The sequence below is a fragment of the Lissotriton helveticus genome, chromosome 8, assembly GCF_964261635.1.
Source record: "Lissotriton helveticus chromosome 8, aLisHel1.1, whole genome shotgun sequence".
In the NCBI taxonomy this organism is placed as follows: Eukaryota; Metazoa; Chordata; class Amphibia; order Caudata; family Salamandridae; genus Lissotriton; species Lissotriton helveticus.
The window spans coordinates 1,185,283,028-1,185,307,741 of NC_136069.1; the positions used below are offsets into that span (position 1 = coordinate 1,185,283,028).

At 45.3% G+C, this 24,714-nt stretch overlaps 1 protein-coding gene across 2 annotated transcripts in view; it reads left to right on the plus strand.

Moving 5' to 3' along the window:
* The window catches only part of SEPTIN10 (septin 10), a 379,629-nt gene that overhangs the window by 165,252 nt on the left and 189,663 nt on the right, over nucleotides 1-24,714 (plus strand). For both annotated transcript variants that reach the window (XM_078658118.1, XM_078658119.1), the window contains one exon: nucleotides 11,617-11,803. In XM_078658118.1, the coding sequence (XP_078514244.1) occupies nucleotides 11,617-11,803 (187 nt within the window). The remainder of the gene's footprint in view (nucleotides 1-11,616; nucleotides 11,804-24,714) is intronic.

Here is a 24,714-nt window from a genome sequence, read left to right on the forward strand (position 1 = left end):
GGACAACCCTGGCGCGTACCCCTTCCAAGCACAAAGGAAGCAGAGACTCGACCATTCACAACCACTTGAGCCAGAGGGTCGGTGTAAAGCAGTTTCACCCAGTCAATGAAGACCGGACCAAAGCCAAATTTAGCAAGGACCGCCCATAGGTATGGCCACTCTAACGTATCAAACGCCATGGTGGCGTCCAAGGACGCCAAGATGGCCGGTTCACGCAACGTCGCCGCCCGCGCGAGGACGCCATGCAATCGCCGGAGGTTAAGCGCAGTATTGCGGTGTGGTATAAAACCAGATTGGTCCGGGTGAACCAGGTCGCCTATGACAGTGACCAAGCGATTGGCAAGCAATTTGGCCAGGATCTTCGGTTCAGCATTAATCAGTGATATAGGCCTAAAGGAGGCGCAGCGATCGCGAGGCTTACCTTCCTTAGGAATCACTTCTATGGAGGCCAGTCTTTGGTCAGGGGGGAGGGAACCCATCTCCAGCGATTCTAGGAACATCGATCGTAAATACGGGGCTATCTTGTCCGGACGGAGTTTATAGAGCTCAATAGGAAGCCCGTTGGGACCCGTAGCCTTCCCGGAACGAACCGAACGAATAGCAGTCGCAACCTCCTCCACCGTGGGCGGCGCGTCGAGGAGTTCCCTCTCGGGATCAGACAAACAGAGCAGCGCAATGTCACGCAAAAGCAAGCGGGAGTCCTACTCAGGTCTGTCAGACACAGGGGAATACACTTCCTGGACATAATCAGCAAAACATTCAACTATTTCAACAGGATCAGTATGACGCACTTCATTCCCATCCACAATCACAGGAACCACCCGACTCCCACTCTCCCTTTTATCCAGCCAGACAAGCAGCTTCCCTGCTTTATCACCCACATCATACAGGCGTCCCTGCTGTTCCCTGCTCATCACTTTCGCAGCATCCGTGACCAACGCTCTATATTCAAATTGCTTTAGACCCAACCAGTGTAACCCATCTGGGGTGACCCCGGACTCCAGTTCCCCCTCCAGGGCAGTAATATCGCCCTCAATACGGACAATTTCCTCTCGGTTACTCCTCTTAATGTTACTAATCAGGGAGAGGGCCTGGCCACGATTAACGGTTTTATACGCTTCCCACAACGAAACCGAGGAGGATACGGAGCCAACATTCTCAGTAAAATATTGGTCAAGCGTCTTGATCAACTCAACTCTAACTTTGGGGTCACGGAGGTACCAGGGGTTAATCGGGGCCACACGACCCTCCGTCCCCAGCTGCGCATCCACCACCAACCATAACGGGGAGTGATCCGATATACCTCTAGCAAGGTGCTTTACCTCCCGTATAACGGAGGCCTGAGAAGAGGGCATCAGAACATAGTCCAGTCTGGAGAGACTGCCGTGCGCCCCAGAATGAAAGGTATACTGCGATTTCCCCGGGTGTAGCAAGCGCCAACAATCGGTGAGCCCCAGAATCTCCAGGAATTCACCCAACCAGGACTGAGCCTTCGTAAGTTCCCGGGGCGGATAACGATCACACATCCCCGAAACTACGGAGTTAAAATCCCCGCCCACCACAAGCAGACCCTCCGGGACTCCCAGGATTACCCTTCCCAGATCAGCAGAGGTAGTAGTCTGGAGGCCAAGCGGTATGTAGACACAGAGCAGGGTTATAACCTTCCCCTCCCAGCGCCCAACAATGGCGGCATACCGTCCCCTGTCATCAAGGATGATCTCGTCAATAGCAAGAGGGAGGGAGTTCCGAACCAATATGCCCACCCACCTGGATCCAGAAGTGAAACCAGAGTGTGCCAGGAGACGATAGCCACGCCTATTCAACGCATGGCACGTATTGCCGAGCAAATGCGTCTCCTGGAGCAAAACAACATCAGGGGATAAACGTCGCAACAGCTGCAACACCACACCCCATTTAATCCTATCCCCCAACCCGTTGACGTTCCAACACAACAGTCGAAGTCCCCTACCCCCCATCCCAATAATCAACCCCGCCCCCACTCCACACCAGGTGCAACGTCATACAACAGAAGCTCGTCATTACTGTGCCTTGTAAAGAACCATGAAACCTAAACTTCAACCCCCCTTCCCCCCAAAAAACCCCACACATCTCACCCCCCTCCCCGCACCCCTGCGTGAGACTAAAAAGCCACCCCAACTTGCAGTGTGCCCGTCGCCCTAGTACCCAACTAATCTACGAAAAGAACCCCGGAGGAGGAAGAGTCACCCACCCCCAAAAAGGACCAAATGTCTGCAAGCAATAGTATCATAGCATCAAACCACAGCGGAGAGTCAATTCGATGGACAAGGGGCCGACCAAGATCCCTATTCTTGTTCCACCGGGCCGCCTTCCGCTCCTCCGGAATGTCCAAAGTTCTCAGAATGTTCCTGCCCCGTAGGCAGCGAGTCAAGCCAGTCACTTACGGCCCCAGGATGGTCGAAGAAAAATGCCCGTTCGTTGTAAACCACGCGTAGACGGGCCGGAAAAAGCATAGCATATTTCATGTCTCTGTCTCTCAGCCTCTTTTTCACTCCTTGGAATCCAAGTCGCTGTTTCTGGACCTGCTGGGTCAAGTCCGGGTAGAAACTGACTGTAGTATTCTCGAAGGCGGTCGGACCAGACTGGCGTGACGCCTGCAGAATCGCATCCCTGTCCCGAAAGTGGAAGATCCTAGCAATGATGGGACGCGGAGCGGCACCCGGTTTCGGCACGCCCCCAGGGATCCTGTGTGCACGTTCCACAGCAAAGAACTTACTAAGGCCCTTGGGTGCTACATGATTCAATACGAGATCCTCCACCAGTAAATCCACCGAAGAGGCCCCCGATGTTTCCGGGACACCAATCAGGCGGACGTTATTCCGCCGGGCCCGGCTCTCGAAATCTTCCAGGCGTCTAGAGAAGTAGTCCTGGGCGGTTCGTAGGTTACCGACCTCGGCCTGTAAGTCGGAGACATCGGTCACGAGGCTAGATGTCTTAGGATCAAGGGACTTGACCTTTTCATTGGTCTTCGCAAGATCTGCCCTGATCAAGTTAACATCTGTAGCAACAGTGTCTAGTTTGTGAGACAGGGCCTCATATTGTTGTCCCAAGGTGGTCTTCATTGCAAAAATTATTTACAACAAGGGGTGGTGATGGACAGAGTCTCTGAATTAAGCAGAGTACTCTCACCCAGTCAAGAGATCAGGGCTAGATCCAACACCGTTTTTTAGCTCATTGCACCATCCCAGTTTCAGAACCTGGCTGTATGCAAATTAGTCTGTCCCTGGCCCAGTGCATCATGGGAACAGGGCAGACCAGACTACAAAAGCCAATTCTTTCACTGGGAAGGAAACAAGCTTCCGGGGACCGGTTTCTGGCATTACAGCCGTCTTCGGCCCGGCTTGCTTGAATCCTGATGGTGCAATGAGCAAGGGACTCACATCTGAGTATACCCTTCCACGCTTAGGGTGGACAAAATTATTTACAACAAGGGGTGGTGATGGACAGAGTCTCTGAATTAAGCAGAGTACTCTCACCCAGTCAAGAGATCAGGGCTAGATCCAACACCGTTTTTTAGCTCATTGCACCATCCCAGTTTCAGAACCTGGCTGTATGCAAATTAGTCTGTCCCTGGCCCAGTGCATCATGGGAACAGGGCAGACCAGACTACAAAAGCCAATTCTTTCACTGGGAAGGAAACAAGCTTCCGGGGACCGGTTTCTGGCATTACAGCCGTCTTCGGCCCGGCTTGCTTGAATCCTGATGGTGCAATGAGCAAGGGACTCACATCTGAGTATACCCTTCCACGCTTAGGGTGGACAACATTATTTACAACAAGGGGTGGTGATGGACAGAGTCTCTGAATTAAGCAGAGTACTCTCACCCAGTCAAGAGATCAGGGCTAGATCCAACACCGTTTTTAGCTCATTGCACCATCCCAGTTTCAGAACCTGGCTGTATGCAAATTAGTCTGTCCCTGGCCCAGTGCATCATGGGAACAGGGCAGACCAGACTACAAAAGCCAATTCTTTCACTGGGAAGGAAACAAGCTTCCGGGGACCGGTTTCTGGCATTACATCCGTCTTCGGCCCGGCTTGCCAGGGACAGACTAATTTGCATATAGCCAGGTTCTGAGCTGAGATGGGGCAGTGAGATAAATAACGGTGATGGATCAAGCCCTGATCTTTGGACTGGGTAAGAGTGGTCTGCTTAATCCAGACACTCTGTTCATCACCACCCCCTTTTCTGAATCGTTTTTGGCCACTATAGGTGTGGCAGGGTATACTCAGACATGAGTCCGTTTCTCACTGCTCCATCAGGATTCAAGCAAGCCGGGCCGAAGAGGCTGAAATGCCAGAAACCGGTCCCCGGTAGCTTGTCTCCTTTCTGGTGAAGAATTGGCTTGGTAGTTTGGTCTGCCCTGTTCCCATGATGCACTGGGCCAGGGACAGACTAATTTGCATATAGCCAGGTTCTGAGCTGGGATGGGGCAGTGAGATAAATAACGGTGATGGATCAAGCCCTGATCTTTGGACTGGGTAAGAGTGGTCTGCTTAATTCAGACACACTGTTCATCACCACCCCCTTTTCTGAATCGTTCATTGCAAAAATGGCGCCCATGACGTCCCGTAGCGACAGGTCCTCACCAGTCGAGGAGTCTTCTGCAGCTGTAGTCGGGGACTTAGTCGATCCTCCCGGAGAGCCCTTAGTGAGGGTATATCTATCCATGACATTAGATTGCACGGGATTCCCTCGGACACCCGGCTTGGTCTTGCGTTTTTCACCCTCAGGCTTGGTGGCCATTTTAGATCTGGAGCCCCGGAGGGAAGCCTGGTACCGGGTATAAATGGCTACGACCAAGTCACCCGCATCAGTGAGAAGGATGAAATAAGGGCCTCTCGCAGGCAATGAACCAAAGTAATCCAAAGTCACTTTTCTGAGAAGTAGCAGGGTGGAAAGCAATCGGGACAGGCCACTCAGGCAGAGTCAACGAGGTCCCTGGGCGAGAAACGAAACCGGAAGTAGACAACCGAGCCGAGGTGACTCGGGTGGTCCGTTGTTGTTCAATTACTGTCCGGCTGGCAGGGCAAGGAAACAGAGCCCGGGGCAATGCCATGGAGCAGGCCTGAAAAATCAGAGATCTGTAACTTCGGCTCCCAAAGTCCAAATCAAAGTCTGTAAACTGATAATTTATCATCAGGGCTGTGCCAGTAACAACCCGTCGTCCAAATCAGGATAAAAGTCAGGATAGCCGGTGGAGGTGGCGAGGGTCCGGGAGCCCTGTGCTCACGCGACCATCTTGGTTGCGCGCGAAGCTCCTCCCCCCAGTAATGCACTCTTGTTACACCCTCACCAGCACTAGGGCGGCCGGGTGTAGAGTGCTGAGGCCCAATGTTATCCAATGGGGGATAGGGGACCAAGTGGCTGCTGACGAGCAGGCCACTTGGTTGGTGGAGCAAAGCTCCTGGACTTTAGCTCAGGGCAAATGGGGAAGAACAAAAAAAGTAGTGCCAAAGGTGCACCCTCAGCGGCACTAGGGCGGCCGGGTGCAGGGTGCTGTTTCAACGTTGGGCACCCTGTTGTTTGCAATGGGCAACCTCTGGTTTGCAAAGGCACTGCAGGCTTGGGGACAAAGTTCTTCTGGGTGCGACAACCACTTCGAGAGGTAAGTTAGGGGTTGGTTTGCCACTCAAGGCCGTGGGGCATCGGGTGCAGGGTGCCTTTGAGGGTCGGATCTTCTTACCAGCTACTGGTCGCGGGGGCCTTCTGGATTTAGGCTTCAGGCGTCGGCTGGAGGGTTGAGGCAGGTCAGGGATTAACGGATCTCAGGGTAGGATAACTGGGGAGACCTCCTTGTGTTTGCCTCCTCGAGCCCGGGCCGTGGACAACTGGTGCAAAGTGGGGCGGATTTGCAGTGTCCGGCCGGAGCCAGAGGTTGGAGATGAACAATTCCGGTGTTCACAGGAGACACCGTCTTTGTGGTTTAAGGCAGGCAGGTCCTTCGAGGTTTTTGACGCTGCTGGACACACCTGGATTTCGCAGGTTTGAGGTGGAGACAGGCCAGTAGGGCTGGGGCGAGGTCAAATGGCGTCTTCCTCTTATTAGCTTGGGCATGGCTTTTCGGTCTTTCTTCTTCTTTTCTTATAGTTTATTCTGGTTTGAGGAAGCTAGGTTCAGGGTTGCCCCTAAATACTAGATTAAGGGGTGTTACAGGTAGGTAAAAAGGTTGGGATTAATGGGTCCCTTCCCTGAGGTGGGTACACCCCATATTATGCCAGCCTCCCGTGGGAGGGGGTCATAAGCCTTTCTCTCATTGGCTGAGTCCCCCCATCTGCAAGATGGCAGGGACCGAGAGTTGTGCTTCACCTCACCTCCCCCACCTGAGGGGTGGAGTTGGCAGAGGTGGGCACACCGCTCTTCCTCACTGGTTTTTCCCGCCGGTTCTCCCTCCCAAAGTGGGGGTCAGAACCAGAGGGGACCAGTTGCAGAAAGCAGCAAGTGGCCTGGGGAAACTCAGAAAGGTGGCAAGCCTTTGAAACTTCCCCCTCGTGAACCCTGCCCATCCTGGGGGAGGGGCTTGGCATCTCGTCTCAGGATGTGCATTGTTTCAGGCCCCCAAGAGCAGCAGGCTCTCGACCCAGGGGTCTAGAAACCTGGCTGGTGGTGGTAGCTGAAAGCAGCCACTCAGCCTTGACACTAGTGGTAGGTTCGTTTTCAGGGGGTATCTCTAAGATGCCTTCTGTGTGCATTTTTCATTCAATCTCACACTGGCATCAGTGTGGGTTTAATGTGCTGAGATGTTTGATACCAAACTTCTCAGTTTTCTGTGTAGCCATTATGGTGCTGTAGAGTTCAAAATGACAAGCTCCCAGCACCATATACTCTTAATAGCTGCACTGCACCTACAATGTCTAAGAATGGACTTAGACACTGTAGTGGTACAGGGCTCATGCACCTGTACCCTCACCACTGGTATCGTGCACCCAGCTAGAGGGGAGACTGACCTATGCCAGGGCAGTGGGTTGTCGGTTTGGCACTCAGGGATGTATCATAGAATTGTGACACGCAGAGTTTTGTGTCATAGATGAGTTGCACAGCCTGTGTGCACATTTGTGATATATTTACACGTACTCATTAATGTTGTCAAGGTTCATCCAAATTTTATTCAGTTAATTTAGACAATTTTATCCGTCACGTCAAGGAAGTGAAATGAAGAACATCTGTTTCACTCATTTTAAATGACACTGGAATTGCCCATCCGGGCCTATTCACAGGCACGTAATCTGTCTCCATTCCTCCTACATATTTTTCACCCAATGCATTTCGGTCTGAATTAAGACCTTCTTCAGGGGTATCTACAAATATTAAAAGAAACACATCAGCCCCATACTTTTCAAAATCAAACACTTCAAAAAAATGAATATCAAACACAAACTTAGTTTTGCACTATGTGACACTGTTATAAATCAACCTTTCAAACAAAACGTGCCCGTCCATTAATGTGTACCCCCTAATTTGCCTGCCTTAAAAAAATGTTTTTACTCAATTCGTGCTAACCCAGTCCCCTCTGTGTGCATATTCAAATAACCATTGTTACAATCCCTACTACCTGCAGTTTTCGACCTCCTAATTGTACTTCCCATGTCACTTCTCAGCTTCCCAGTTTGTGCTTTACTTGATTATATTATTAATGCAGCCAGTATAACCGAAAATCTCAAACCCTGTTTAAAGCCTCGTGTGCTCACTAGTACCTGTTTCAACTTGCAGTTCCCATGTCGTATTCACATCTACACCAGACTTTCCTTACTCCACCCCTCACCAGTTCGTGAACACTTCCTTTTCATTTACAAAATACCGTGATTTTTAATCTAATCCCCACTGTTGCCAGCGTTCACCCCCTCAATTCTGCCACCAAACCTGCTCATACCCTGAAAACCCTGAGTGTACCTGCAATGTTTTCTCTGTCATTTCAATCGATCTGAACCTCCCAGCTAAACCGCCGTTTGTAAAGTCACATCTTCTCACTGGTTCCCGCTTTTTGATGTAACCTTTTCAGACCCACCTGTGCTCACTCATTGGACGTGGTTTTCCAACTCCACCCTTCGTGCAATCTGATTAAACCTCCCGTGTTACTCCAACCCAATAAACTAAACCAAAAACTGAATTCACTGCTATGTAATTCTTGTGTAAACATACTTCAATCCCTTGTAAGTAAAAAGCCCACTTTCATTAACAAAACGTCCATTACTCGTATGGTTTGAAATGTCTTTCTTTTAAATGTATTCTTTCAAGTTGACATTTGTTCGGAAGATTCCTTAACGTGACCTTGTATCTTCTTAAATTCTGTAAACCTCACGGGTGCTTTCAGGAGTGAAACGGCATTTAATATGATCCATTAGAAAGGGTCTGAAGCACACTGTCTGTGATGTCTTAAATAAATACGCTTTTGGAGCGGAGCGAATATGAGTGCATGCACGCCAAACGTGAACAAAAAGTGGATGAATAGCAATCAGAGGACAAAAAAGAGGTGTGCTTCAGACCCTTTCTGGGTCTGAAGCACACCTCATAGGGACAAACTCATAGGGTCAGTTCCAGGCTTTTTCAGGAGAGGGACCACGATGGCCTCTTTGAAGGCTGTTGGGACGCGACCTGAGGAAAAGGACTCATTCAGGAAGGCGAGGGCAGGGCCCGGGAATTTTGAGAGGGAGTCTTTTAGTTTGTGAGGTGGGAGGCAGTTAGGAGGGGATCCTGATTTGACCTTAGCCAGGAGGTCCTGAAAGGTCTCGGTGCTGATGGTTGGGAAACAGCTTAACATGCCGTTGTTGCTGCGTGTAACAGAGGAGGTCGAGTTGGGGGGGTGTTTAGGAATGCTAGCTTTAAAGGTAGAATTTTTTTCTATAAAGTAGTTGTTCAGTGAGTCGCACAGTACTTCGGTGGGGATAGCCTTAGGGAGGATTCTGTCTGAGTTGGACAGCTTGTTCATGATTAAAAATTTCTTTGGAACTTTTGTTAGAGTTAAGAATATGTGAGGAGAAGTGGGCAGCTTTGACCACGAGAATGGCCTTCATATATTCTTTCCATGCTGTAGTGTATAATGGTTTCTTGTCAGAGGAAGAATTCTGTCGCCACTGCCTCTCTAGTTGGCGCAGGGCCACTTTTTTGGATTTAAGTTCAAGAGTGAACCATCTCTGGGCGTCGGCGCGGCGGGCCAGGTTAACTTTTTGGAAGGGTGCGTGCATATCGCTAGCCGCGAGTAGCCAGCCTGACAGACTTGCTTCCGCAATGTTGATATCGGGTTCAGTTAGCGAGGCTGTGTTGACCAAAGTGTCAAGAAAATCCTTTTTGTTGATTGAGTTACATTTCCTGGCCAACCCGGGTTTCTCGGTGGTGATCTATTCTAACATGAATTTTAATAAATGGTGGTCAGACCATATGCAGGGGAGAATTGTGGGTGCCGATGTTAACCGGCAGTTCGTCCAGACTTGGCCCAGAATGTGCCCTTTGAGATGAGTGGGTGAGGAGACCTGTTGGGTAAAATTCAGGTTGGTGAGGAGATCGGTTTGCTCGGTGGACTGAGGTCTTTCGTGAGGGTCATTATACCAATAGTTGAAATCGCTTACGAGGAGGATTTTGGCATGATCGATGACAAGGTTAGCGATCTGTTCGCTTAGTCATAAGGGAAATAGGGGCATCTGGTGCGTGGGCCTATAAACTAGCACACAGACTAATGAGTCAGAGGCGGATTCCAATTTGATTACTATGTTCTCCTCCTCTGGAAGACAAAGCATCCCTTTAGCTAAGTTTCTAAGCTGGATGTGGTGCATAAGATCAAAAATGGCTGTAAATGAGAATAATCTTGCACCTGCATAGGTTGGCATTTTTCTTTCAGTGGGACATTATTTTGATTTTGTTATGGGGTGTTATCTAAACTCTATCACTCATGCTGAACACTTCTGCCATTCGCACTCATGTTACGATGATATTTTTAACTCTTGTTGGTGTTTAAACTCCATGTTTTGATTTTGATCCGTCGTCTTTTGATAATATTTTTCTTGCAAGGATTATGGTCTACCCTCTTTTTGAGTTGTGCCTCCAAATCTATTTGAATATATCTTATTGTTTTAACCTGTGACCTCGTTTTATTTCAGTGTTTTTATTAATGAATTTGACCTTGGTCTTTTACTCTTATTATTGATGAACTGACAATTTTAAATGTGGTCGATTCTGCCTGAAGAACACATTTTTTTAATGGGTATTTTATATCATATGCTGTAACGCTTTTATGACATTCTGTAGAAATAAAGCTTTTTGAATCGAGATATATAATACATATACAAATAAATTAATTTGTACGTACAGCAACACCTGGAAGTCTGAATTTTTAACTCTCTCTCTGTACTTGCACATATGGAGATGTATGCATTGCGATTTTATATAGCTGTATTAATTTCCTTTTAAATGTGTACTCTTCCTACGTATGTATGTATACATTTATTGCTTTACTCCTACCATAAAATGAAAAATAACTTTCAACTCCCTCTAATGTACTACTCTGTCTCATCTATACCTCTTAATATATCTTCTACCTCTTCTCTCCGACTCAACTCACTCCTCCCAAGCCTCATTCTACTTCTATGATCTCTCTAAGATCCCTTCTTGACTCTTCCGTTCTCTATCCCTCATTGCCTCACCACAAACCTCTTTCTACTACTGTGATATCACATATAATCCTTTCTAAACTCTTCCCTCCTCAATCCCCCTTGATTCGCCCCAAACCTCATTTTACTACTATGAGGCCCAAGTGAAGCGGGTTGAAACACAACAGTCTAATGATAACAGCTTTGATTCATAGAAACAAAGAATTAGGAGAATCCACTGTATAAAAAGAAAATACTATATTGGTCTTTAGAATACTTTCGGGAGGCTCTCAGGGTGCATCTTGGACATTCAATACAATTAGATACCGATTTTTGTATCGGGAATACAAGTATTGCTTAGTAGCATAAACACAATATGATTGTTCAGTGTGGTAGACTTTTGTAAATAAATCGACTAGATTAATTTCTCTTGGATCTTTCCCATGGACATGTGTTATGTACATGAATGCAAAGACAATACCTATGAAGATATATTAAATATGCAGACTGATCTGCAATATTGACTAATTCTACTTTTGCACTTTATTATAATATGGAGTGAATCTATCCCTAAAGGGGACCTTTTCTCCCAACACATGGCATATACCGACGGTCCAGTTGAGTTTTTGGGAGATTTCCATATGATTGCTTACTACTTAAGCAGATTTGGGTTAAAACATTGACCTTTCTTTGTGCCAATCTCTGAATTATGTTTAAACTCAGGCTTGCTGGTTCATAGGAATTGTAGTTTCTTTAAAATGTTACTACATTCATAGTCGCATCCTAAAGGAAAATAGACCCTTTAGTAAAAGTGTGCAACTAAGTTTCATTTGTCCAAAGCAATCTCATATGTATGTTTTGTTAATACTGTATATACGTTTAAGCATTCATGAACTAGCCATATTTTAGGTTTTCTGACATCCTAGTTTACTATTGGCAAAATAATGATGTATATCCCAAAATATTCTCTTGAACGTTTCTGTTTTCCATTTTATTTCAGCTACACGCCCATTATAGACTACATAGACAAACAATTTGAGTTCTACCTCCAAGAAGAATTGAAAATCCAACGTTCCTTACATAACTACCATGATACACGTGTACATGTCTGCCTTTACTTCCTTGCCCCTACTGGCCATTCCCTGAAAACCCTTGATTTATTGACGATGAAGAAGCTAGACAGCAAGGTAGGCCTAAAACAATAAGTTTCATAGGTTTATATAAACCTAAATGTATATATTGTCCTGTGTTTATTCATACTGTCTATCAGAATAGGATTGTTGTTGCCACGTTTGGCAGAAAGAATACTTTACATATAGTGTGCCGTGTGAGCTGATTGACTTTGAAGTGGCTGTATAGTGAATGTGAAAGGAAGTGGATTGCTGGCACTCTTGGTCATCCATGTGTGGCTCCTGTTTTATGCTTAGTACGTCTTAAGACTGCTCCCTTGACTTTCTTCAAGTGTTGCTACTACAATACTTTTTCTTACAGGCTGTGTGTTAGAGGCTACATTTTTGCTTTTATGTTTAAAAAATAAAAGATAACATGGTGGTTTCAGTCAAACGTACTGTAGGACTGATTTGGTTTATTGGCTATATTTAAAAAATAAAGATAGAAAATGTTGCCTTCTAGATGCATTTGTCCTCTGTTTTAATGCTTTTCATATGAAAAAATAGTTTCTAAAAAGTGTTCTGATGATCCTGCACGGAGATTGTCTATGGTTTATCAATTCAGAGAGAATAACCAAGGCGGGGAACTAGGATTAGAGGTAAGTAACATTTCTTTCTGCATTGTAGGATCTTTATTGATGGGTGTATAACAGTATAATAAATGTGTGTGTGTGTGTGTGTGTGTGTATACACACATTTGAAAACTTTACATTCATATTTATCCACATAATAGTATACACAGGTGCCAGTGTCCATCTGAAGTGAATCATCCTTCAGAAGCCTATCCAGAACAAAGTTTTATCCGAAATGTAGGCGGTAACGGTCTCAAAAATACTACCTTCAAAAGTACTTTGCAACATATGAAATGTGAAATCATGTAAAGGCTGTCTATCATGGAGGGAAAATGCAGTCTGGTAGACTTACATTGTAAAGCTGTAAAAAAAGACTGCTGTGCCTTTAAGAATCCTGGAGCTAAGGACGATGGACCTCTCTGGCTGTTGCATCCTTCAGTCAGTTCTTTTTCTGGATTGTGAGACATGCATCGTAGAAACCCCTGGAATTTTTCACAACTCTGTATTTTCTGATTTTTTTCTCAAAAAACAGGTTTTTTTCTCATTTACTCAGTCTTCACATAACATCTACTCAGGCAAACGATTTTTCTAAACATTTGAGTTATTTTTCTTTCAAAATGTCTTCACTCTTGGTTAAGTGCTCTCCTGTGGCAGTAGAAAAGGCAGCTTTAGACCGGCACGAAGTCTAAATAGTGTGTTTACAATCCTCCCATTCAACCAAGGAATGCAATATCTGCTTAAAAATGTCCAAAAGGACATTAAAAGACATACAAGGCATCCACTCCAAAGGGAAGCTTGAAGAAATTATGGCGATGGAACAGAGAAATATGCAAAGGGCTCCGAGGTCCTCCTTCCAGGCCCCTATACACCCCTACTCCTCAAATAGACTTCCCAAGAGGAAGGTTTAAAGAGAGAGGGAACAAAGATGTCAGAAAACACCACTGGTGCCGGAATAATTTTCAGAGTGGGGGTGCTGTCATCAGTGTTGCATCACTGAAGAAGGCATAGTGATTTTGAAAAATTCAGGTGTTGCACAAAAAATAAGTATCAAATGTGCCATGCCCATTCAGGAGGAGAAATGTAAAGGTGTGCTATGTAGCCGGTAGTGCATTGTTATGCGCTGGAGTCTTAGTTTATTGTCGTTTATAGATACTGCATTTTCCATTAAAATGGTAACTGAATTTCACAGACGTGCAGTTTTACTGATAAAACTGTATAGCACAGAAATGATCAATGTAGAAATTGGGTTTCAGCGTCTATTTATCATTAGCCGATTACCTAGTAAAGTTTCTAGATTTGTTTTGATCCTAATAAAATCTTTATTTCCATCACGCTCCAGAATTACAACATATGAGCTTCATTTGTGCTTTCGAGTTGCTGATATATTTTGAAATATTTGTGCAGTTCATTTAAAGATATTTAAATGTTTTTGTGTGTCAGAAACAAAAATGGGCGTCCTACAGCCTTTCCTTAAATTCCTGTACACCAAAAAGATGGTCACCTTGGTCACTTTTACAAAACCTTCTCACTTTGCAGCCAGAGAAAGAAAGGTAACCCCCCAGTTTCCTAGTTAAAATAAGAAGCAGTTTGGCAGAACACATAGCCTGACATATGTTCTTTGTCTTTGAACACATAGCAAATGTGATCACATAAACATAAAATTCAAAGGCATTTTATTGCTTATTCACTTTCTGAATTCCAGCATGGGTGCTTTTTGGTGGGTGCTGCAGCACTTCCTTTACCACTACTTCCATTACTATGGGAAACACCATCAACACCACAATTCTAGGCAACACTCCAGTTTGGTGTCCAAGATGTTGATGCCAGAAGTCTCAGCGCGAACATGTTCACCGTTGACTAGGCTTTACAGGTCAGTTACCCCATCAGCGTCAGGGCTCTTGAAACTAACAGACAAGGATTCAACGACAAAGTCACCACCTTTGAGATCGAAATTATAGAGGCACCGCTCGCCATCAGAACTTTGATCAACGATAAAGAAACACGGGTCGATGACTGGGCACCCCATGATTTTTTTCTGTCTCGCCTAAACCATTCAGACATTCAATTCAGACCTTGCATTCAATAAATCTGGCTTCTTCTTCATTTGCACACAGATTTTTACCATCTCCATTCTCAACCACTCCTTAAAAAAGCCTGACACTCTCTGAAGGGTGCGCATCAGATTTCCTAGGAGTCTCACATTACATGATTTCATTAGAGGTCTCTCTACAAACCCTGTTTGCTCCTCTTGACTTTCCCACTCCACATTCAGGCACAACAACATCGTCAGAATTGCCACCAATTTCGAAATGACCCTGAACATCCTGTGATTTTGGACAAATCACTTAATCTCCCCTTGCCAAACAAAAACTAATGTGTCCTCCTGTAACGCGCAACGGGTGCTATGTAAAGTGCTCTGCTACCCGATACCAGGTGCAGTTTGCGCTATACAAAACTCTGTTAAAAAAAAAACACAAGAGGATTGCAGAGCGCCACTGATTATCCCAGGCGGTGTAGCACAGTGACTATGAGAGCTACAGGATCCATCTTCATTGCTGGTTTGTCAAAATTCTGGGATAATTGTCGGAAAAGGAAAAAAAGGGTCTTCTTAGAGCCTGTGCTACCTGCTCGAAGAAATGGCTTTATACAGATGACCCTGATGAAGACTGTATTTATTGCCTATATCCCAACCATAAGGGAAAGGAATGCGAGGAGGCCAGTATTGGTTGATAGTAGTTGAGGTCTGAGAGGTATGCCATAGAGATTATTCAGGATAGATGTTACCTGTCACACTTTCCAACTCTTTTGGAATTCTCGATTCTTCCATATGTGATTTGTTTGAGCCAACATATCTCAAGCTTTGGAATGCTGCCTTTAACGAAGGAGATGAAATGTATTTAGGATGAAATCTAGACCATGTTTTTGGCTCTGGGTTTCTGGCACATTGCAGTCCATTTATCGGTGTGTAAGTTGTGGTAAATAAATAAATAATACCCTATTTTTGAATGTATAAATGAATAACAGATAGCTCAATAAATAAGAGTCAAGATTCGAGGTAGTAGGAGTTTCTTGCAGGTTTAATACAGCATAAGGACAGGAACAGGACAACCTGCACAGAAATAGAATGACAGGATTGGACTAGCGTGGCCCGGCAGCTGCCGGGGCTGGATCTAGGATGAGCGCGTGCTGCTCTTTAATAACAATACATGAGCATATATACATAACGCAACCACATAGCATTACATTGCAGTAGGCGTAACAGTGGGTGGAGCAATAGGTGTGACGCGTAGCAGTCGCGAAAGATAAGGGTGAAAGTGGGTGTAACAGGGCGTATACATAGACATGTGATGCAAACGTAACAGAATATGTCATGAATAGGGCGGAAACATTGGAGGGGGCTACCTAAGGAGCCGGGACCTCTAACCTGGTGGTGCGCGCAAACTGGCAATGACGTGTTACGAGGAGAAGCTGGGGGCTATGAACTCTGTGCTAGGAGCAGAGACTAAAGTCTGGAGAGTCAGAGCGACATGTACCTAAGCAGTATCTAGTATCTGATGTTTAGAGAACATGTTGATATGGACTAAGAGTCAGGAGGGGAGAGGCTAACGGACTCTAAGACTGAAGCATGCATTATTCTACATGTAGTGCGTGATGAAGAATACGAAATGACCATTAAATGCAGTATTTCTCTTACATGGAGACGTGAAGGCTAGACAATGACGGAAACTATTGATGCGGTTCAGTAGCTTAGGAATGCAGAGAAGGAGGACTGAACTGATAACTGTAACCAAAACATACTCTTGGCAGGCTCAGAGGCAGAGCCAGGCTGGACCGGGCACTGCGAGGCAGGAAGTAAGTGAAGGGTCGAGGATACAGGTGGGGGCTGGATGGCTCCTCAGCGAGGGTTCAGGAGACAGGAGCTGAATCTGATGTCCGGGCCCTTTTGAGGCCTAGAAACGGGGACTTTATAATGAAATAACGTGCACACTGGGAAACGTGGCAACGTAGCTTTACATAGGCCTGATATTCGTAGTATTCACGAAGACTGGAAACTGGCATACTAGAGGTGGACACAACTATAATTGCGTCTTTAATCAAACATAGGGAATACATATGCATATTAATCATGCACACATAACATATGATGGAGGAGGCGTAGGGACACAGAACATGGCAGAATTTTACTTTTCCACATTCCCTCCTTGTCACTACGTTTCCATCAGGAAACATCAATATTCATGATACCATCTATCATTTCATACAGTATCATTTGCTCATCTCGAATTGTCCTGGAACGGGATTTAGAACGGGGCTTGGGACTAGGAATACAAGAGGTAGCACAAATGCCGCAAATCGCAGGGCCACATTGTATACAGAGGCAGCAGCTGAATATGATCGCTACTGCAATACCTAGAAAGGACAATATTTTCCATCCCCATGCGGAAATTATATTCCAGAACCAACCGGACCATGTCCAGGTGCCTGGATCCTGGTGTAACAGATGGGCAATTTTATGAAGTCTGGTTATAGCTGAATAAACAGACGGCGCGTTATTTGGAATGAAAATGCAGCAACTAGATCCGATGACTCTACAGGCCCCGCCCCTATCGGCCAGTATGACGTCAAGGACGAGACGATTTTGCAAAACGACAAATCTCATAGCAGATTGCTCTTCGGTTAAGTTACCTAGAGCAGAGGCAGTCTCATTTACTACAGCTTCAAGGGTTCTTGTTAACCTACGGATCAGTTTACTATTCTGGATAGGTCCTATAAAGAAGAAGAAACCTCTATTGAAATCTGTATACTGTTCTAGAGCAGTTTCAGTATAATCGACAATTGGGGACTCCCTTCTATGTCTAATGTGTACTAGATGTGTGTTTCTGTGATAATCAGATGGGGCTAGGAAAACAGGTGGCAGTAGGAAGGCAATGTAACAGGTTCCCTCCCAATCGAGGGGCAGACGGACATATGCAGTTTGACCACAAATAAAATAAGAATGACGTGAAGCTTTGAAAATAGATTTCCCACTGTCACTATACTTGACAATAGTAGTACAATCACTATGTCCTACATGTACAGAACCATAATTTCGGACACATAATTCACCTTTAGCTGGTAATACTGAAATAGCAGGTAAGTCTGGAGTGGTATCAGACTGAACATTCAGGACCATGAAATTCGACGAATAGTTACCTAAATTATACACTTCATTTTCTAGATCTAAACCTGTTCTGTGGGGGAGACCTTGCTTGTCTGGGAAACATGTACTGTTAAGAAAAGACATATCTGTTGAGGATGACGTTAACGTGGACCATGCTCCACACGAACCATTATGTGAAAAAGGATAAGGAAAGAGTGGCAGAACTCCCTTCGACGTCTGGAAAGGGGGGAGTCGACCACACACCCAACAATTAGTGGCATTGCTGGTCTGGTGTGAGTAATGTAACATGCGGATGAAGGAATTATTTCGCATAGCGAGGCGGTAAGAGAGTTCATGAGGAGGCAGATCACTAAACGTGTGCTCTATAGTAGTATTAGAAGACATATTTACATGAGGAACTGGGAGATACAAGTAAAACGCATAACTGGTGCAGGAAATCATAATGCTGAGAAATAATATGAAACTTAGAAAAACGATACATCGGATTGAGTTTTGACTAACTCTCTCACTATGGGGGTCTATTTTATACATGTCAGAAACAGTCTAACCGTTTCACCTAGGGGAGGACTTAGACAATCAAACTGACTGACTTATTTTACTAGACCGGAGTTTCGACTTATACTCCTGTTGCGGAGTTTTCTCTAACAGGGGGGGTGTAGTAACATTGTCATTTGCGGGACAGTCCTTGAGAACAATACTTTGGCAATCCTTCAAATCCTGGGAAATGTTCTTTGAGACGGGTTTCAGTCCATCAAACTGTTTTACATGAGAAAGGTGCACCCAGCCTTTGCGACCTTCCAACTTCACGGCTGTACGGGTGGTGAGGAGGACTTGTCGGGGCTCCTTCCAGCGAGGCTCCAGCGGACTTGATCTGTCAAAATTCCTCACCATCACCATGGATCCTGGAACGATTTCATGCGGTGCCACCTCGGTATTGTCTGGAAATGCGGCGGCAACCTGTGAACGACATGAGTTGAGGGCAGACATCAAGGAAGCTAGGTAATCTGTCAGCATATTACTTGAAACATCGGTAATACTTCGGGGTCTAGGAGTACCCCACATATTTGGGGGGCGGCCGAAAACGACCTCGTACGGGGACAGACCTGATCTGGAATGTGCGACCATGCGCATATAAAACAAAGCAACTGGCAGAGCTACTAGCCAGTCCACACCTTTTTCTTTGCATACTTTGGCGATGCGGATTTTCAGAGTCTGATTATGTCTCTCTACGAGACCGGCTGCTTCAGGATGGCGTACACAATGAAACTTCCACTGGTACCCTAACAACAGGGAAACGTGCTTCATCAACTCAGATGGGAATGGCTGGCCGTTATCAGAATATACGACTCTAGGGAGTCCATAACGAGGGAAGAACTCACGAACCAACTGCTTGGCAGTGGTCGCGGCTGTGTAATCTGGGACTGGATATGCCTCTGTCCACCTGGACAAAGCGCATACAACTACAAGGACATACTTGAAACCTCGACATCGCTCCATCTGAATATAATCCATCTGGAGGACTTCAAAAGGGTGGTCAGGAGGCTGGAATCCACCTTGTTCCACCGGGACACTTTTACCTGGATTAAACTGACAACATATCATACAGGTACGGACTTTCTGCTTGGCTGCAGCTCGTAAATGCTTGTTGAACCATATGTTCTGGATACTGTCTAACATTGCTTTCTCACCTAAATGTGCAGGACTATGTGCGGTATTAATAATGACTTGAACCATAGAGTCGGGGAGAAACCATGTGGCTCTACCCTTCGTTAACCATCCTTGATCTGTCTGGACCCCTCCTTGTTCGGACCATTTCTTAATTTCTTCAGGAGTAGCATGTAACTGTATGTCTATGACGTCTTGTGTAGGGTCCTTAACTGTCATACATGTAGTCGGATCTGGAGTATGTGTCTGTGTCGGATTAACTTGAATGTCTGGAGTCTGTGCTGTAAGCTTGGCTGTGCGATCTGCTAAATCATTACCTTGGGAAATAATGTCAGTAACTTTCGTATGTGCTTTGCATTTCATGATAGCAATGGATGTCGGTAAATGTATTGCATCTAACAGAGCTTGAATAAGGAGACCATGCTGAATCTTGGTTCCATGAGAGGTCATGAAACCTCTCTCCTGCCAGAGCACTCCGAAGTCGTGGACGACTCCAAATGCGTAGCGTGAATCTGTGTAAACATTAACTTTCTGGTTCTTGGCGTATATGCAGGCTTGTGTCAGAGCAACTAGCTCTGCTGCTTGAGCGGACAGAGTGTCAATGCGGTGTGTCTCTATAACTTCAGTGTCAGTAGTCACTGCATACGCGGCGACTAGTTCTCCTGTACTAGTTCTCATGCATGAACCATCCACATAAAGTGTCAGGTCGGGATCTGGTAACGGAATATCTGTCAGATCTTGTCTTGGTTTAGTCGTAATGTTAACTACTTCCACACAGTCGTGTGCGGCAGAATTTGAATTAACTGATGGTAACAGTGTAGCAGGATTAAGGACGTTGCAGCGTCTGATTTCTATGTGTGGCTGGAATAGTGTCAGTTCATAACCTGTTAAACGTGCAATTGTCAAGTGCTGAGTTTGTGTTCGGTTTAAAAGAACTTCCACGGAGTGTGGAACCTGTACTGTCAAGGAATGTCCTAAGACTATGGAATCACTTTGTCTGATAGCTAGTGCTGTGGCTGCAACTGACTTGAGGCACGCAGGCAGAGCCTGGGCTACAGGATCTAATGTGCTCGAAAAATAAGCACATGGCTTGTATTGTCCTGCTTGATCTTGTGTGAGAACAGATAATGCTGTACCTTCGCGTTCAGTGACGAAAAGTGTAAAAGGCTTACTGTAGTTCGGTGTAGCTAGAACTGGAGCTTGACATAGAGCTTTCTTTAACTCATTGAAACTAAGTGTATGTTCAGATGTCCAAGGGAGAACAGTCAATACGGCTGCCTCCTGTGCCGTTAACTGTATCAGTGGTTTGGCTAGAAATGCATACTGAGGAATCCATTGTCTGCAATAAGAAGTAAGGCCAATAAAAGCACGTACCTCCTTCTGGGTCTTGGGCTGAGGAAGACTCGCTATTAACTGGATACGGTCAGGTGTCAACTGCCTACCCCTCTTGGACAGTAAGTGTCCTAAGTATACCACTTGCTGGACACAGAATTGAAGCTTAGAAGGGGACACCTTGTGCCCCATCTCGGCTAGGAAATACAAGACTGTAAGGGATGCTTGCTCGCAAGCACGTTCAGAACGGGCTGTGATCAGTAGGTCATCGACATACTGGAGCAGGGCAGTGTCAGTTGGCATATGAATGTTGTCTAGTTGTCTCTTAAGTGCTTGACTGTAAATACTAGGACTTTCTGTGAAACCTTGAGGAGCTCGTGTAAACATATAGCTTCTTCCGTTTAAACAGAATCCGAAAAGAAACTGGCTGTCTGGATGAATGGGAACACTAAAAAATGCATTCTTAAGGTCGATTACAGTAAAGAACCTGGCTTCGGAGTCAATGGCTGTTAATAGGGAAGAGATATCTGGGACAACTGGATACTGAGGAATAATACATTTATTAAGTTCTCGTAGGTCAATCACTAATCGATATACCGGGGGTGCATTTGGATCAGTACGTTTCATGACTGGAATGATCGGAGAATTGCATACATTGGAGTCAGTTTCTACAACTACTCCTTGAGCCATGAGCTCGTCAATGATTTTGGATAAGGCTGTTACAGCCTCAGGTGGCAATCTATACTGTCTGATTCGTGGTAAAACCACACCTGACTTGAGAGTCACACGATGGGGTGTGATTTGCATATAACCTACATCAGTTGGACCTTGTGCCCATAGATGCTGCGGAACATTAGACAATCTCGGATCAAAATCTCGTAATACATAGTGACCCTTGAAGTCACGTAGGAACAATCGTATTCCCTCTGGGGAACAGCATATAACTGCACCTAATTCTTTCAGTGTCTTAATGCCTAGTAGATTTTCTGGACAGGACTTAGTAAGTAACAGATCAGTAGTGCGGGACAATGGACCTACTTCTAGAGTAACTGGCTTTGAAATCTCATTTACGATAGGTTTTCCTGAAAATCCAAGGGAAACATTTCTTGAGCCTGAGAGCGGAGCCCCTGGAACTTCGGCGTGACTAATTGTGGTCCTACTTGCCCCTGTATCAATCAAAAACTTTCTGTCTTTCCCTAATACTTGACTATGAACATAGGGACCTTCTTGATCTACAGGTATCTCGATGAGAGGCAAGCCTACCTCCCTCTCTAGGCTGTTTCATGAATACTGCTGGTACTCTGGATACTCAGACTGTGCATACTGGTACATCTGCGATGTAACATGCTGTGTTGCAGCAATAGGCTGCGGTGCTGTAACTGTCTGTTGTGCATTCTGTGGCTGAGGAGTCTGTGAAACTTGTTCCTGTCTAGGCGGACGTGGTCTTTCTTTAGTCTTACCAGTAGCTATGTTATGTTTCAGAACTGCACACTCGTTTATAAAATGACCTGGTTGTTTACAATAATTGCAGTTCCCTTTAACGGGAGCTGCAGGATGACTGACTTGATTCGGACCCCTCTTCTGACTGTCTTGAGGAACAGATTGTGCAACTAGTACTTTCATTTTCGTGTCTTTCATACGTTTTCTTTCGTGTTCTTGCTCTTCTCTGATTCTGTTCTGGTGGTATTGGAGCATCTGCAACATCTGGGACGGGGTATTAGCTTGCCAGGTACTTTCGACTTTCAGAACTCGATTTTTAATTGGTGGACTTGAATTCTCGACTAATTTAGTAACAAAAAGGTGAGGGTATGACTCACTACTCGTCTTGAGGCCACTGTTAATGCTAAAACATTTCTCAAATCTTGAATAAAAATCACTAATATCCTCATCTTGTTTCTGTTTACAGGCTGAGATTGCATCCCAGTCTTCCTTTTTAGTTGTTAATAATCTGGGTAAAACTTGAATCAATAATTCAGGTAATTCTTTACATTTATCTCCGAGACCGGTACCTGGTACTCGTATCTTATCTTCAGCTTCTAGGACTGCCCAATCGATCTTTTTCTCTCCCACCTCCCAGTCTTTTTCCTTGAGCTTTTCATACACCCCTGCGGGCAACAGAACTTTTAACATTTTAATTATATCTGGATACGTGTATTCTCCCATACGGAGCATGTCTTTTAATTCTCTATGGAACCCTGCTGGATCTTTGTCATGACAGGGAATTAATTTCTTCATCTCTAGAAGTTCCATCTTTGTGATCGGAGTGTATACAAACACTCGCTGCATTTCGCCACCCGTTCCTCTAACTGGGTGGACTTCTCGTAACGGATTCTATCTGTCTATGTAAAATGGTTTACTTTCTGGGGGTGAGACATGAACAAAATGCGGGTTCAGAAATGTTCTATATTTGTGACGCTGTTCTAGAATGACACTAATTAAATCAGTACCTAGACCTCTCCATCTATACTGGAGTAACTCGTTCAGGATATCATGTAACGGACCTGGATCAGAATGTTGACCCTCATACAGAGTAATGAGGTGCTGAATCATATACATACCCACCAGTCGCTGCTCGGCTGGGGGCAATTTCAGAAACATCTGTGCCACTATTTCGTCTGGAAAAGTGGTAGAATCAGTAATCCATCGGACTGCTGATCGGGCTAGTTCTTGTTCATGCATAGTACTTAACTCACTATAACCGATTCGTGATTTCAGAATGTGATCGGTAGCTTGAAATACTTGTTCTAGAGAACCTTGATCTGGTACTGGATGGTGGAAAGTAGACTTGGGTTCTAGACGTAAATGGCGATCTGGAAATCTAGGTTTTCCTACATACACTATTCTGGCGGAATTCTCGTCGTCTATCTCTTCAGTATCAGAGTTACTTTCTTTCTCGTTTACTTGTGCTGCTTTACGTTGTTCGTGTATCTTTATTATTTCTTTACGGATTTTCTTGTACATACTCTCCATAGCACCGATAGTCTTATGCTTACCCTCGGCTATACTATTACTCCACTTCATCAGGGCTTTCATTTCGGCCTGATTTTTGGACGGGTAATCTTGTTCTCTTATTAGACAATTAATCAGAAACTTTAATATCATGAGCTGGGACTCAGCTTTCCTTTGGGACATGACATCACTAATACTTTCTGGATCTTCCCCTGTACGGATGAAACGATATATTCTGTCTAGATCTTCCTTCATATCTGGTAGGGTGACTAGATACTCGGCCACATTTCTTACGCGTAATGAATATAAAACCATATCATCTTCGCCTGGGACTGGGTCATAACAGCATTCGGCAAGGGATTTTCTTATTTCCGCAACAGACAGTCTGGGCGTACGTTGTGACGCTTGCATATGTAATGCGGCTGCATCTAAACGCTTATGTGGCGGCGGGGTTCGAGGAGGACCTCCTCCTGCGGCCCCTAGACTAGAATCATCAACTGATGCTTTTCGTCCTGGCAGGGTGGGAAATTGAAATGCGGGCTGGACTGGTATGGCGGACTGAACCGGGGGGACTGCAAAGGGTACCCCGGTGTCTGGAGGAGCAGGAATTACCTGATTTACAGGGACTGGCGGAGCAGGAACAGGATTTGCATATTCCGGGACTGTGTCGTCCAAATAGGACGAGATGAAAATATCAGCTGCGGTCTGTTTGTGACGTAACTTGATCGGAACTAATGGTGGCGGAAAGTTGCTGGATGTCTCCGGGGTCGCTTTTGGCAAGCCCTCGGCAAGAAGAGGATACATACCCTTAATGAGGGCATTCCTCTGTCTGTCTGATTGCTCAGTTCTAACTCGTTCACCTATCTCGATTAATTCTTTTTCTTGTGCTCGTTCTGAAGATTCTCTACTTAATTCTGACTTTCTGATTTCTTTTTCGGTTCTTTTATGAGCTTCTTTACGCCATAGCTCGATGGCATCTTTCTGTGATTGTCTGGCTTTCTTTTTCCATAATGCCTCTTCTACTCTCATGATGCACTCGGCATCCCACGTACCTGATACGGGCCATCTATACTTTTCTTCTAGCTCCTTGGTATACTCTACCCATAAATCTAGATATAATATGGCGCTTATGCCATGCTTCTGATACATAAAGTGACCTGGACTGTCCCTAGGCGGGACAGGAACTGCTGCTTCCAGCAGACCTTTTCTGGTTTTTAACTGACGTAATTTCGAAAAGAGCGGCATGACTG